We start from the raw sequence: 16,220 nt of genomic DNA, 5'->3' as shown, positions 1-16,220 counted from the left end.
ACAAGAGAGAAAAAGAATACTATACTGTCTCGTGCACACAAAAAACCTACGGAGAAAGTAAGTGAGCTGAAGAGAAATTCATCAACAAACAATCCCAAAAGAAAATGTCCTTTGTGTGTAAAAAAAGATAAAAAAAAGCAGTGTGTCTATAACACACATAAGGAAGGGCGCATTATAGACAGCCTCGCAGGCCACATTAAGGAGTTGAAATATTTATTCCAAATAAGAAATTATAGCAGAGTTGTAAATGAGGACACAGTATCATTTGTTTGAGATGCAGAGATGATTTTACAATTATGTGCAGATGACAATGTACACAGCAAGTGAAAAGAGGGAAGCCAATTAAAGGACTGCCAATACAGCCAGTCAAGACATGAAGGTGCTTTGAACCCGAAGTTGTGATGGTACAAAGTATTCCGGAGCAAGATATATTTTTGAGGTAACACTTATAGTACGTGATGATAAAGTTAGTGCTCTGGAACTAGCTGACCAAGGTGCACTTTTCAAACCACAAGTAACTTTTATCCTCATCAATGTCTTCATATCCACCATGCTGGGTTACAACAGACAACAACAACTAACAGACTCAAAAAAGGAAATTTAAAATACACTGTATTGTCTCACTTACCCAAATTAGGATCAGGAACTTGACGCTTCTTAATTTTAGCTTCAGAAATAGCAGAATAGTAGGCACAAGTCATCTTGATTAGCCATGCTGCTCGAACCATTGGCACAGAGTATTTAGCTAAATAAGCAAAAACATCTTCTTTTTTACTAAGAATGGGAACCTAAAAAGAAAATTGTAATATTCACATACTGTCATTACTACACAACCTAAGGAAAGAAGCAGCCAAAATAATTTTCAAGGAATATATGTAGTTAAAATATATAAAGACCATTCAAAACAGATTTTCAAAGAATCAAAACTATGTTTAGCATATTGGAAAAATAGTTTGATCAGGTGTTCATATTTATTTAAAAAATTATTTTCAAGATTTAAGATACTAAAAACCACTTAGTTTACATAAAAATAAAGAAAATAATTTCACAACACTCTTCCAAAGAGTTTATCTCAAATTGGAAAGAACAATTAAGGAAAAAACCAAACTGTCCCTGGCCTACATTTTTGTTGTTGTTGTTATGTGCCATCGAGTCACCTGCGATTCATAGCGACCCTATGTACAACAGCCTTAAACCCTGCTCTTCTATGCCAATCTTATTGGCTCTGACACTCATTACCCTACTCCCATTACCCCAGTCACTGAACCTATCCATCTCTCTGAGGGTCTTCATCTCCTGTGCTGTCCCTCCACGCTCCCAACCATGACATCCCTCTCCAAGGACTGGTTCTGCCTACCTACATTTTATTGCAAAACATTTTTTCTTTTGGGGGATAGGGGGAGAGCAGAGGAGAATAAGGCTTTCTAACTGTACCATTTTGTAAGGAACAATTTCCACAAACTTTCTAAAAGTGCCTTGTGTTTAAATTTTTAAATAGAGGCTAAAGATAATCAGTGAATCTATCCAATAAATACTGAGCTAGAAACAGACAGGTAATTAACTCACTGGTTGAAAATAGGCAGTTGGGTCTGTTATTTTTTCCAGATCACAAAGGTACAAGTTAGCAAATTATTATCTCAATGTACCACTGAATAGTTTTAAAAAGTTAAGTTAATCCTTCTGCCATACCTTACAAATACTCAAGGAACAGCCTATAAAATTGATAAAATTTATCAATAAATTGTTGATAAAATTTCATCTATAAAATTGATTCCATTTGTAAATACCGAGAGAAAAGGTGAAAAACCGAAACTATGCTAGCTGTGCAGCAGCAGGGGGTCCAAAGCACAAGGCAACCCACTGAGTCAGGGCTGAGCAAGTGGGCACTGCCCTCTGCCCTGAGCCCAAGTGATTGAGCCACTACTTCCAGGCCTCCGACTCTCTATAAATTATCACACCAACCTGGCCTACCTCACAATGTGTTTTAAGAGCAGAGCATAAAATTTATTTCTTTATTTACACATGTGATGGTTGTTATGTATGTCAAGCAGGAAATGATTCATAGGTGACCTTCCAGTAGTTTTTCAGAGGCTGTAAATCACATTGGAAGAAATTATCTTTCTCACAGCTAGCAGATTCAAATCGCATGCAACTCCTTATCTACTAGGCCACCAAAGTTCCAAAACACACACACTCTCAAAAAACACACTGTCAATAAGAACAGACCCACAGTTAACCTCCACTACGCTTCTGAGGCAGTAAAATGCATGGGAAGAGATTATCCACCTGTCTCCCAAGGAGCTGCTGGTAGATTCAAACCGTCAAAGAGGTATGGCCTTATTACCGTTAGCTAGACAACAACCTGATGACAACATCCTAATCACAACTATGGCTCCATGCACACATTTTCAAAAGTTTCTGCACACTGGACTTGACCCTCTGGGGATTCTGGTCAACATAATCATGGGCATCAAGCACCCTAATTTCTATTTTTGCCTTAAGTGCGTGTTTAGCCAAATATGTCTGAAAACAAAATTCATATAGCAGCACTTTTCTCTTAGACAAAAGTCACTGATAGTAGATTTAGAATTATATGTTAAAATTTAACTGCTTACAAGTTTGACATAAAATATGATCCTAGAATTATTTTGATTTGTGGGAGTTCTCTGGAGAGGCAGAAAGTTATGCACATGACACGTAACAATTCTAAAAATTTCAAAGTGCAAGTTTTTAAAAAAATAATTCCAAAAATGCAGTGAATAATTCTACTTGGTTCTTATCAAAGATATACCAAGCTGTTCTAATGCTGAAGGAAAAGCTATCTAGGCTGGACATTTTGATTATGTGTCCACATAATGCATCTTATCTTTAATTTAAGGGACTGTTGATCACTTCTAGGTCCTACCTTGGTCCTGACTTTTTTTTTTTAATTTAGTTTATTTTTCATTTCAATGAACATCTAACTTTTAAAGCATGACCATTGTGACACTGGAAGTTACATAATCCAAAGCTATAAGGTCTCCTCTACGTATTCCACAGTGACACATTTAGACACGTGAATTTCCAGAAAGCTTAAGATGCACATCTGTCAAGGAGCAAAAGGCTCTAAGTTTAATTCAGAGAAGTCTCTAAGTTTAAGTCAGAGACTGAGAAAAGCACAGTTGTAAATATTGAATCCAAGACCTGCGCTGTCGCTTTTCACCAGAACATAAAGTACAGTATGAAAGGGTTAAGTCTAAGCTGCTAAGGTCAGTCTGCCTCCCATTCAGACATACCAAAAAGTTACAGGAAGATGAATGCCTAAAATAAAGTCAGGTTGCAAAATAAAGTTAGTGTCCCAAAAGAATCATTACAAATAGTATCCTTCTTAAATATGCCTAAAGGGTTTCTTTTGAACAGAAATTCACAGAGGAGGGAGAGAGGTTGAAAACAACTTTTGAACATGTGAAACGTTTTGATAAAATGGCAAGCACAAGTAAGGCACGGAGCTCCAGTAAAAGCACAGAAGTCCACTCTGTCTCAACTCAGAGAAAACCAACTGACTTACATCAAGGGCTCTATGAAGGGAAACACTTCACTAAGGAAGAAGATGCATACTGATAGCTTGGTTCAATATATCATTTTGGCCAACTTAGGAGGGAGGCTGTGGCTGACTCTGAGAAGAATGGGAATCCCAGAACATTTAATTGTGCTAATACGAAACCTATACTTGGACCAAGAGGCAGTAGTCAGAACAGAGCAGGGTAACACTGCATGGTTCAAAATAGGGAAGGGTGTACGCCAGGGATGCATCCTGTCTCCATACCTTTTCAACATGTATGCAGAGCAGATTATCCGAGAGGCTGGGCTCTATGGGGAGAATTGTGGCATCAGGATTGGTGGAAGATCTATCAACAATCTCCGTTATGCAGATGACACAACCTTGCTTGCTGAAACTGAGGAGGACCTCATGCACTTGCTGTGAAGGGTCAAGGACTGCAGCCTTCAGTATGGACTAAGGCTCAACGTCAAGAAGACAAAGATTCTCGCCACTGGACCAATTGGCAGCAACAGGATGGATGATGAAGAGATTGAGAGTGTTCACAGCTTCAGTTTGCTCGGCTCCACAGTTAACACTCTTGGTACCAGCAGTCAGGAAATCAAAAAGCGTATCGCGATGGGAAAGTCTGCTATTAGGGACCTCTCAAAGGTACTCAGGAGCAACAGTGTCTCTCTGGAGACTAAGGTGCGCCTGATACAGGTCATGGTATTTGCAATCGCTTGTTATGCATCAGAGAGTTGGACAATGACTAGGGAGGACAGAAGGAGAGTGGATGCTTTTGAGCTGTGGTGCTGGAGAAGGGTACTGAATGTACCCTGGACTGCCAGGAAAACAAACAGATCCATCTTGGAGAGGATTAAACCAAGCTGCTCCTTGGAGGCAAGGATTCTGGGGCTTCGTCTGACATACTTTGGACATGTTGCCAGGAGGGACGGGTCCTTGGAGAGGGACATCATGTTTGGGAGGGTGGAGGGACAGCGCAGGAGGGGAAGACCCTCTATGAGATGGATTGATTCGGTGACTGGGGTAATCGGGATGGGTGTGTCAGAGGCGGTGCGGTTGGCGCAGGATAGAGCAGGGTTTAGAGCTGTTGTGCATAGGGTCGCTATGAGTCGGAAACGACTCGATGGCACATAACAACAACAACAAGGAGGGAGGGGCGGGGGGGAGAAACACTCACACAGACTGCAATATGACAGCTTACAGTGATAGACTGCATTCTCAATAGAGAAACCTGTGACCCTAACTTGTAGCTGAGTCTATGCCATCACTCAGCAGTGTTTGCTTTCTAAATCCAGTACAAACTGCTTCTAAACAGCAAAAAGAAACTAAGACACCTAGTATGTGTTGATTTTCCTATTACAAAGGGATGCTCCATTCACCTTTCCCTGGGAGGTGTATAATTGGTAAGTGTCAGTGTACCAGGGGTGGAGGCAAAACAAAGCAATCAAAGTCACACAGAATGGGAACTCTTTAAGAGCTAGAAAGGCATCCTCATGAGACCAGCGTCTCCTTTTCCAAACACAGCCATGCTCATGATTGAATTAAAAGAGCCTCAATAGGCTACTGCTGACTTCTCTCTGGTTAAATACTTGAAGCTATGTGGAGTTCTATTGTGTAAAAAAAAAACAAAAACAAAAACAAAACAAAACAAAACAAAAAAACCAAAACAACACAAAAAACCAGGTCAAAAAATTTGATCTTTCTCAATCAGGAAAGATGACTCAGGATCTTAGTAGGAAATGCAAGGTTTTCTGAGTTAAAACATGTCACAGATAAAAACAAGGACTTAGGGAAAAGAACTACTGAAATGGCCACAAAAGGAGTATTTCAAGCTATATTCAATGGTTTTGTAAGGAGAGCGGCTATCATGATGCAGAGAATGAGTGTCAGGCCATAACTGAGTAAAACCTGACTTGGCCAAAAGCAGCTCCTAGAACAGAGAGAAAAACAATGGTGGCTAAAAATCTCTCTCTCTCTCTCTGTCTCTCTCTCTCTCTCCTAAAAGATGAGAGACCACTCTACCCCTAATATATAGGCATCAACCCTCACCAGTACTCATTTTCAGGAAACATATTTTAAAAGTATTCTAAAGGGTTACAAAAACAGAAAACCCACAAAGATGTCTGGCTGACTACATGGGAGTGGCAAATACCAACTACATGAAGGATCTGAGCTGTTGGTAGAAAGCCCTCCAATCCTTAATTATGCCCTTGAATTACCTTTAGATACAAATGACAGGTCATCACAGGGCCACAAGGAAAATAAATGTGAGGTGCTTCGGCATGTGCTGATAAAATTTGTGCCAACTGAATGGTTGGAGGTAGTTGTGCTGACTTTTGTGCTTCTTCAGGATTTCAGTTGCTGTTAAGCAGTGGGAACTATGAAAGGCAGGACAATGCTACAACACAGGGGGAAAGAAAGCCAAAGGAAGCTACGGCATGCTTTTCAGAGTTGCTCTCTAGAAAACAAATGAGCAACCTTACAAAGTTCTTCTTTTAAACTATGCTGGTAGAAAATCATGGGAAATTTGATATCAGAAATAGAAAATGAGCATATCCTTAAAACTGAAGGACTTCATAAAAGACAAGAACAGAGCCCACAAAATTATCCAAAATGTGTACAAGAAGTAACAGAACAAGAATAAAAGAAGGTAGTTTCCAGATGATCTCAATGGCAAAAGGCATATTATTTTGCCTGAACTCTAAGTTTGTTAATCTGGTATATTATTCCCCATGCCAGTAAAAGAATCAAAGGTGGAAAGTTCCAAACAAACCCCTTCCCAAACAAATCTATCACCAAGTCTGTCAATTTTACTCTAAAAAACTTTTCAAAGAGCAAACACCTATAGAAAATTACTTGCTCAGTAGGAAGGAGAACTAGTTCCAAGCACTAGGATGGTTAGTTTTAAAGAAAAAGATCCAAAGCAAGACTCTCTCCAACACATCTTGGGATTCCTGAGCTAACAAAATGGGAAATGTATTAGATAAACGAAGTCTTCTAATCTTTCCTGACTTAAAACTTGGTCTACTTCAAGGGAGCTCTGGTGGCCTAATGGCAAGAAGCTGTGCTTCAATCCCAAAGGCAAGCAATTCGAGGCCACCATCTGCTCCGTGGGAGAAGGATGGGCGATTAACTGCCTCTGAAAATCTGCTGGAGGGTCAGCTATGGGTTGGTTCTGCCTCAATGGTACACAACAATAACTTCAAGCTTACTTCTTGCTTACTGTGTAGAATTTTCAGGTTTATCATAATGTCCTGAACACCCATGGGAGAGAAGACCTAGTCATCCGCTCCAGTGAGATTATAGCCTTGGAAACCCAACGGGGCAATTCCATTCCATCCAACAGTGTGAAAGAGACACTGTGAACTGGAATAGACTCGATGGCATCCAACAACAACAAGAGGCAATGTATGTAATCAAAGGAGAAACCAGCATGTAAGTGATCACACATCCTGGGCAGGACCCTGGTCATTTAGGTTCCAAGTTCTAGAAAAGACTGAAGAACTAGACACCCTGAACAATGTATTGCAAACATTTTCATTGCTTTAAGTCTATAATGAAAATAATAAAAGGAATATTTAATGAATACCTTTTTTGCCAGAATAGTTAGTGGTTTGTTTCCTGCTAAGTCAGAGAACCAACTATGAATTACACTCTGAGATCGTGGAGTGACCAGCCAATAATTATCTTTGGCGTTAACTTGTGGTTTCTTCTTTCCAATGTCCTGGAAAGTGTTAAGCTTTAGTTTCTCAGCTAATATGCTGCTAAAATAAGCTCCAATCTATGGGAAAAAAAGCAAGGAAAAAAAGTTTAAAGACAATAAGCAGCTATTTTAATAACTTACCTTAATATCTTTTTGCTACTACTGAATTGAAAATTTTTCACACAGTCCATATCAAAATAAATTAGGAGGTTGAGTGCTTTAAGCCAAGATTTCTGATTTCCCTACAGTAATGTGATGGATTTTGTCTCCATACTTTTTCAATCTGTATGCAGAACAGAGATCATCCAGGACACTGGGCTATACGAGGAAGAATGTGGCATCAGGATTGGTGAACAATTCATCAACAAACTGTGTTATGCAGATGACACAACCGTGCTTGCTGAAACTGAGGAGGACCTCAAGTGCTTGCTGCAGAAGGTCAAGGATTGGCGCCTTCAATACAGATTGAAGTTCAACATCAAGAAAACAAAGATTCTCACCACTGGGTCAAATGGCAGCATCAGTATGCATGGTAAAAAGAATGAGACAGTTTGCCTTGATTGAGATAGTTAACAGTTTTAATTTGCTTGGCTCCACAGTAAACACTCTTGGTACCAGCAGTCAGGAAATCAAGAGACTAATAGCACTGGGAGAGTCAGCTGTCAGAAACATCTCAAAAGTATTGAAGATCAACAATGTCAGGCTGGAGACTAAGGTGCACCTGATCCGGGCTATAGTCTTTGCAATTGTGTGCTGTGCATCGGAGAGCTGGACAGTGACTAGGGATGATAGAAAGAGAAGTTATGCCTTTGAGCTGTGGTGCTAGGGAAGAGTGGTGAATATACCATGGACTGCTAGGAGAACAAACAGGTTTGTCCTGGAGAGAGTGAAGTCAGACTTCTCCTTGGGGTCAAGAATTCTGAAGCTTCATCTGACATACTTTGGGCATGCTGCAAGGAGGGACAAGTCCTTGGAGAGGGACATCATGTTTGAGAGAGTGGAGGGACGGCAAAGGAGAGGAAGATCCTCAATGAGATGGATCAATTCAGTGATTGGGGTAGTGGGAGGAGGTGTATCAGAGACAATGAGGTTGGCACACAATAGAGCAGGGTTTAGGGCTCTTGTACATTGGGTCGCTATGAGTCACAAGCAACTCAACGGCACATAACAACAACAACAACGTGATGTAAAATCTTACAGCACTTTTGTTCCACTATCCATTTGTTCAAGGAAAAAAGAAAAGGCTTTGAAAATCTGTGGTAAGATAAAATTAATTACATCCCAAATAAATTTCGAGACACTAAATTCTGCTTTAATCTTTAGCTGTACATTCTTCTTTTTTCATATTCACACCCAACTGGAGATAACAATTTCTCTGAGATGGGTTGCATGCAAGAGCAGAAAATGTCTCACTCCAGTAAGAGTGGCAAAGTTTAACAGGGTAGCAAGTAATAGATGCTGGAGAGGATGTGGCAAGAAAAGAATTCTTATACATTGTTGGTGGGATTGTAAAATGGTGCAACCATTCTGGAAGGCAATCTGGCACTTCTTCAAAAAGCTGAACAAAGAAATTCCTTATGACCCAACTATTCAACTACTTGTAACATACCCCGAGAATGTGAGAACGGAGGCACAGAGATGTGTACACCAATGATCATAGCAGCATTATTCACCATTGCAAGAACATGGAAACAGCCCAAATGTCCAACCACAAACAAATGGATTGAGAAATTATGGTACATTCACACAATGGAATACTATGCAGCATGCAGGAGCAATAACTTTGTAAATTATTACCTAACTTGGGAGGGACTGGAGAGCATTATGCTGAGTGAACTAACTCAGTCACCTATGGATAAAAATTGTATAAAACCATTATTGTCAAATAAGTATAAGGAGGGGTAGGAGAGGCTGGAAGCAGAGGGATATGGATGTGCAAGGGGAAGGGAGGATTAATCATTGGGTTATACAATTTGATGGATCGGGAGGTGAGGGAAATTTAAAGAATTTGTTCAAATTAGTATTTGAATTTTGTAAATAAACTAGCAGAAAAATTTAAAAAAAGAAAAAAAGAACAGAAAATCTAGTAATCACCAAGTAGTCATTCTTTCCTGTTTCATCTTAATAGTATGTTATTTTTGGAAATTAAACTGTATTTACAGGCAATGCTTTCAAAAACAGTCTATAGAGAAATTTAATTTTCTTAAACAGCAAATAACAAAAGTTTCAATTAAACTAATTATTAAATATCTTTTATTGCACTGCCAATTTCATAAGTGAATTTCATAAACTGCTTTGTTCTTGTTTTACTCCATGTTGAAAATTTGCCTTTTCAACCCAGATATACTGAATCAGAATCATGTGAGGGTCTTGTTAAAATGTTTGTTGGTGAGTGTCACAGAGACAAAACCCTTCAACAGGTTTTCAGAGGCATGGACAGAGATTGTCCATATTTCTCCCATGGAGTGGCTGTTAGATTCAAACCATGTACCTTTGAGTTAGCAGCACAATTTTTTATCACTATATTCTGTATATCTGGAGTGGAGAGACAAGTTCTCAGGGAATAGTAAAACAAAATAAACCAGTTCAAAGCCCCTGGTTTCAAGTAATGTCAGTGTTAACTGATTTCAAATGGGATGAAATTAACTTTTATGAATCACTATCATTTTCCTCTTAATCAAATTGGAGAGAAAGAAGAGACAAAAAGGAAAAGAATGAAGTAATATCTTAAAAAATCTTTTCTATGAGGGTAGTGTACTGGGGGGAGGATTGGGAGGGGGGAAAAGTGCAACAATGAATGAATGGAAATCCAAAGTCTCAGTAAACTTTCATTGAAATTAATAATAAACTTCTAAAAAAGTGAAAAAAATCTATAAAAAAACGGTTAAAATTTTGAAGACTCCCAAGAAAGCATCACATTTTGCCTATGTAAATTCTCTCAAAGATATGACCTGGCAGGCAATTTCCACAAACTATGTTAATCATAACTAAAATACCTATCTCAGTGAGACAAAATAAGGAAGATCAATAAATACAATTTGGAACATAATTGTAAGCAATTGGCCAAGTTCATCTATTGGAATGAAAAGTGGGTACAATTTTTTTATTGGAGATCCTTGATCCTTGTGATATGTGTACAATAAAAAGAAGTCTGTCTTAGTGCACTGGTATTGTGAAGTAATGAAAATTAATTAGGGAAAAGTTAGAACTCCTTTTCCCAAACCAGCTTCATTGTTGTTGTTATTTTTAATAAATATTTGCAGAATGTCCAAATATTGCATAAAATAAGTGTAAAAATTTAAGTGAAAACTTTTTTTTTTAATCAAACAGCCACCAGGAGCCAAATGTTAAAATTCCATTTTCTCAACTGATATTTGGTCTTTGCTTGAAAGGCATTTAACACTGACCATTAGGGTAAATTTTGTATTTAAGTCGTAACTTATTTGCAATGGTATATAAGCTTTTTAAATATATGTAAGCTTTTTAATTATCATAAATAAATATATAACTTTTTTTCCCCAAAAATCTGAGTTATCTTTGTAGTTCTGGTGGCTCGGTAGTAAGGAACTGTGCTGTCAACCCAAACATACACAGTTCAAGTGCATCAGATGCTCCATGGGAGAAAGATGGGCAATCTCTTCCTGTGCAATTTAATTTCTCTGAAAACCCACTAGAGGTTCAGCTATGAGTCAGGACCAACTAGGTGGTACTCAAGAACAACCACAGTCTGTTTATAATAATGTCCTTCTAGCTACTTAATGACAAATACAACACCAAGTGCGTGTTTGACTACTACTTAACAAATTTTGGAAACAATTACAGACTCTGAGCAAACTCAAAATTTCTGAGAAACAAAAAGAGGAGAAAATAAGCTTTAGGGCTCAAATACATTAAAATATTAGAGTATTTCATTTTTTTCTTCCAAGAGCAATATAGTCAGTATTTCAAAATCAAGGATTCCCTGGTGGTACAATGGCTAAAGTGTTTGGCTGCCAGTCAAAAGGTCAGTGGTTGCAAGCTACTACTGCTACACAGAAAAAAAATATGTGGCAGTACATTTCCATAGGAATTCACAGTTTTGGAAACCCTTGGGTAGAGTTCTCTGTTCTACACTCATTGGTAGGACTTTGATTACAATTCATAGCAATACTTCCCTTATTGGTTTCAAGGTTTTCCATATCAGTTTCCTTATTCATATTTTTTTCTTATTATGTACCATCGAATCGAATATAACTAGCACAGAAGGAAATTGCCCCTCCTTCTCCAGCGGAGCATCTGGTGGATTCGAACCACATGCCTTCAGGATTGCAGTGCAGCTTCTTGTTACAGAGCTCGCTTCCTTATTCATTTTTACAGACACATAATATGGTACTTTATGGACACAGATATTTTATTAAATTAGGTCCATTTTAAGGGCTATTTCAATTGTTTATTGTAATCTTTACCTGTTACAAATAACATTAAAAATGAAAACCCTTTTTACATTTGTTATATCATATATGTGTGCCTAATCCAGGCCATGTTCTTCAGAATTACTTGCTGTGCATCAAAAACTAGACAATGAAAAAAGATGACAGAAGAAGAATTGATATTTTTGAGTCATAGTGCTGGAGAAGAATACTGAACATACTTCCAAAGTCTGTCCTGGATAGGGTGAAACCAACCTGCTCCTTAGAGGCAAGGATTTTGAGAGTCTGTGTCACATACTTTGGGCACGTGGCCAGAAGGGACCAGTCCTAGGAGAATGACATCATGTTTGGAAAGGTGGAGGGACAATGCAGTAGAAGACGACACCAGATGAGATGCATGGACACCGTAACTGGGATAATGAGAGAAAGTGCGTCAGAGACAGTGAGACTGGCTCAGGTTAGGGCAGAGTTCAGGGCTATTATGCAATGAGTTGAGTCAACCACACATAACAACAACATATGTGCAGGTATAGCTTTAGGGTAAATTTCCTGGATTCAGACGACTAGATGTAAAGGTGTGATTCTGCAATTCTGATCAGCATAACAAAATGATTTCTGCCAATCTGCACTTCTCTCAATAAGGCAAAATGACGACACTTCATTTAAATTTAGAAATAATTCACTGGAATATTTTGAAAGCTGATAATATTAAAGCCATGTTATGAGCCTTAAGGATAATTGAGATCATTAAGGTCGCTGAAAATGGCTACACCTGGGAAAGGAGAAAAAAAAATGGGAAAAAAAGGAAAGAATTCATTGGAAAACAAAAGTTCAGAGGCTACATTTTAATATTAAAATTAAGTATCAAATTCTGCCCTGGTGGTGCAGCAGTTAAAGTGATAAACCATTAACTGAAAGGTTGGCAGTTCAAACACACCATCTGCTACACAGGAAAAAGGTGCAGCAATCTGTGTCCTTAAAGATCACAGCCTAGAAAATCCATGGGATAGTTCTATGCTATCCTATGCTATCCTATGAGGTCACTATTAATTTTTTGCTCTTTTTGTTATGTGCCGTCAAGACCCTCTGTACAACAGCTCTGAATCCTGCTCTATCCCGAGCCAACCCATTATACTAGTCACTGAATCAAACCATCTCATCAAGAGTCTTTCTCTCTTGTCTCCCAAGCATGATGTTTTTCTCCAAAGACTGGCCCCATCTTGAAACATGTCTAAAGTTACATCAGATGACGCTTCAGAATCCAAGAAGCAGCCTGGTTTCACCCTTTCCAGGATAAATCTGTTTGTTCTCCTAGCAGTCCATGGTATACTCAATACTCCAGCACCACAGCTCAAAAACATCAATTCTTCTTCTGTCATCCCTACTCGTTGTCCAGCTTTCTGATGCATAGTAAGTAACTGTGAAGACCATGGGTTGGATTAGGAGCACCTTAATCTCCAGACTGACATCATTGCTCTTTAATACTCTGGAGAGGTCTCTGACAGTAGATTTTCCCATGGCAATTGTCTTTTGATTTCCTAGTTGCTGGTACCAACAATGTTGATTGCGGAGCCAAAGTGAAGTTGTTAGCAATCTCATACTCTTCACCATCCATCATGATGCTGCCAATTGGCCCAGTGGTGTGAATTATAGTTCACATATTTCATACTTAAAAATCTGATTCACGGACAAATACTACATAGTGTCACTGTTGTAAAACGGGACTGACATTGGGGTTGGAAGGAGACTGAGAAAGATGGGATAAATTATGTATACTCCATTCAAATACATGAGGGAGAGAACTGCTTAAAAGGGATATATGATTAGGTACTATTGTCATGAGAGGAGTCCAGAACGAAGACTGCATAATGGAGTGGACTTGCGGGGAGGGACTATAACAACGAAAGAATTTTTCTTTCACTTTCCAAAAGGAAGGCTGCATAGTGGAGTGAACTTGTGGGGGGAGCGACTATGTAACAATGAAAAAAATTTTCTTCTGCTTTTCAAAGAGAAGAGTGAACTGGGGCAGGAGGTTGGGCAGAGAAAAAAGTACAACAATGAATGAATGGAAATAAAAGTCTCTCTAAATTTTCAGTAAAATTAATCAATAAAAAATATATTTAAAAAAATTTTGAAAATCAAAAATATCTGCTTAACCTCAGACAGCTTTTAATATTTGAGTAAAGTCTCATAGAAATAGTGGTAGCAGCAGAAGACACAATGAGCCTTATTGTCATTTATTCAGTTCTTTAAATTGGCATAAAACTCAATGCAACTCTGAAAATAATTTGGCAGTTACATCAATAAAGTATTCATAATCTTTGACCAACTAATATACTTCCAATAAGTTATCTTAAAGAAAAATAGCTGTATATTCAAATAGAACTATAACAGCTTCATAAGCAAAACATGAGAAATCAGTACCAAGCTGTTCCATACTACATGTTTTAATCAAGTATAATACATAAATGTCTTAATTTCTATTAATACTTCAGCTATAGAGGAAAGTATGTACAAAAAAGTAAACTACAAATAACATATACATAAGTAAACTACAAATAACATATACATAAATATGAATGTAATATACAAAGTATCAAAACTAAAGAAAAATTACAAACATTGTATGAGGTGAATGGTGCAGTCTACAGAAAATACTTCATATTGTCTCACTCTGTTAAACTAGAAAATATTCAAGCGATCAACTGTGTGTTTATGTGCCAAAGTGCTCACACAGCAAAATATATGCATATTGTGTTTTTTAAAAAATGGTTCTTTCCAGGTCACTAGAAGGAAGTATAGCAATTCTTGTGAATGCTTCATATTTTTATTCTATGTGTGACATTTCTTATTTAAAAAAAAAACAAGAAAAAAGTTAAATATTTTAATATCAAAAAAACAATTCAAAGGATTTTTAACTGAAGTAACACAAACAGAAGCAAATTCCCCTATTATACATTAAATTGCTAATATAGCCAAACAGAAAGAGATAATATTTTTCAAGACTATGACAGTTAATAGGCTTAATTTATAAACACAATGCATAAAAGTTGTATAAAACTGTACTTAGTAATTTGTTGTTGGAGTGGCACTGATACATTCTGTATGTTATATTCTGAACACATATATGTATATGTTCTATAAAACAGAGCACATGAATAAGTATGTTGATATTGCTGAGAATGAGGCTTCTCACTTTGGGAGAAAGGAGACACAAAGATTAAACAGAGATGCATAAGAAGGATTCACATGGTAATATTTTTATCAGTATGATTTCAAAGGATTTATCTATGTTTTCTAACTCTGTTCAGTGAAAAGGTCAAGAAATAATGATACCTCAAAAAGAATGAGAATAAGATAAATCTAAATTATTGTGCCAAAAAAGTAAAGAAGGACTCAAGAGGATGGTGACATAATAAAAGGACTCAGGAGCCAGGTTTAAAAACCCAAGCCTATGCCAGAATTTGTGAGATAATATGAACACAAAATTAAGAAAACCAAGACAATGGATTATAATACACTGAAATGAAAAGAAGGAAAAATAAATCTTTGTGTCTAACAGGATACTGAAAATGGCAGCGGGAAGAAACACAATCATAAAATATATGAAAAATAACAAAGAAAAACCACCATGTCACAGACAACAATAAAATACGCTATTCAGAAAAAAAATCATCAACTGATACCAAAATTGAGTGATAGTCATAAGAAAAGCAAATATCCTTTTGGTCTCAAACTATCACCCTACAATGATAATGAGTATGAATTAAGATAAGATGACAGACACTACCTTAATCAAGTGATCCAACATAGTATACGTATCACCTACTTTTCTTACGAGTTTTGTCACACAGAAACAGATAAATCTAAAATATAAGATGTTCTAAAATGGGAAGAAAAACCCCAAAATGAACATCCCAACATCCCAAATAAGAACAAAATGGCAAGATTTACTGTTCAAGATGAGGGGGAAAAAACAAACCACATTACAGTCAAATGCACTGCATGATCCATGACTGGTTCATGGGGTAGAACACCACCCATACATGAGATTTTAGGAATAAAACTCAAAAATGGATCAAGGGTGGGGGTGGGAGGTGCCTTCAAGTCAAGTATGGCTCATAGCAACTCTACGAACAACAGACCTGGATCCCATCCTGTCTTGTGCCTTCTTCACTATCTCTGATACACTGAGCCCATTACTGCAGTCACCACGTCAATCCATCTTGATAGGACTCTGCCTCTTTTTTGGTGACCCTCCACCTTTCCAAACATGATATCCTTTTCCAAGGAATACTCTCTCCTATCAACACATCCAAAGCATGACAGACAAAGCTTTGTCATCCTTGCCTCCAAACACCACTCTGGCTGTACCTTTCCCAAGGCTTACCTGTTCATTCTTTTGGCATTCCATGGAACATGTAGTACTCTTCTCCAACACAATTCAAAGATGTCAATTCTTGGGCTACACCAACTGCCCCAAACGAGCCAGCCAGCTGGCTTCTGTGAACTCTGCAGACCAGCTAGAGGCTAGTGGGTGGGTGGGAACTTGACCTTGACTTTT

General features: G+C 37.8%; 1 protein-coding gene across 1 annotated transcript in view; it reads right to left on the bottom strand.

The window, feature by feature from the left end:
* Positions 1-16,220, bottom strand: part of MED12L (mediator complex subunit 12-like) — a 576,790-nt gene that overhangs the window by 485,850 nt on the left and 74,720 nt on the right. Inside the window, exons 3-4 of the mRNA XM_006900063.1 lie at positions 7,134-7,325; positions 629-788 (exon numbers count right to left, since the gene is read on the bottom strand). Of these exons, the coding sequence (XP_006900125.1) occupies positions 629-788; positions 7,134-7,325 (352 nt within the window). The remainder of the gene's footprint in view (positions 1-628; positions 789-7,133; positions 7,326-16,220) is intronic.

This window comes from Elephantulus edwardii, unplaced genomic scaffold (genome assembly GCF_000299155.1).
Source record: "Elephantulus edwardii isolate Elephantulus edwardi_28Jun2011 unplaced genomic scaffold, EleEdw1.0 scaffold00272, whole genome shotgun sequence".
Lineage (NCBI taxonomy): Eukaryota > Metazoa > Chordata > Mammalia > Macroscelidea > Macroscelididae > Elephantulus > Elephantulus edwardii.
The sequence above is the reverse complement of the archived record's forward strand: the minus strand, read 5'-3'. Positions and strand labels throughout refer to the sequence as shown.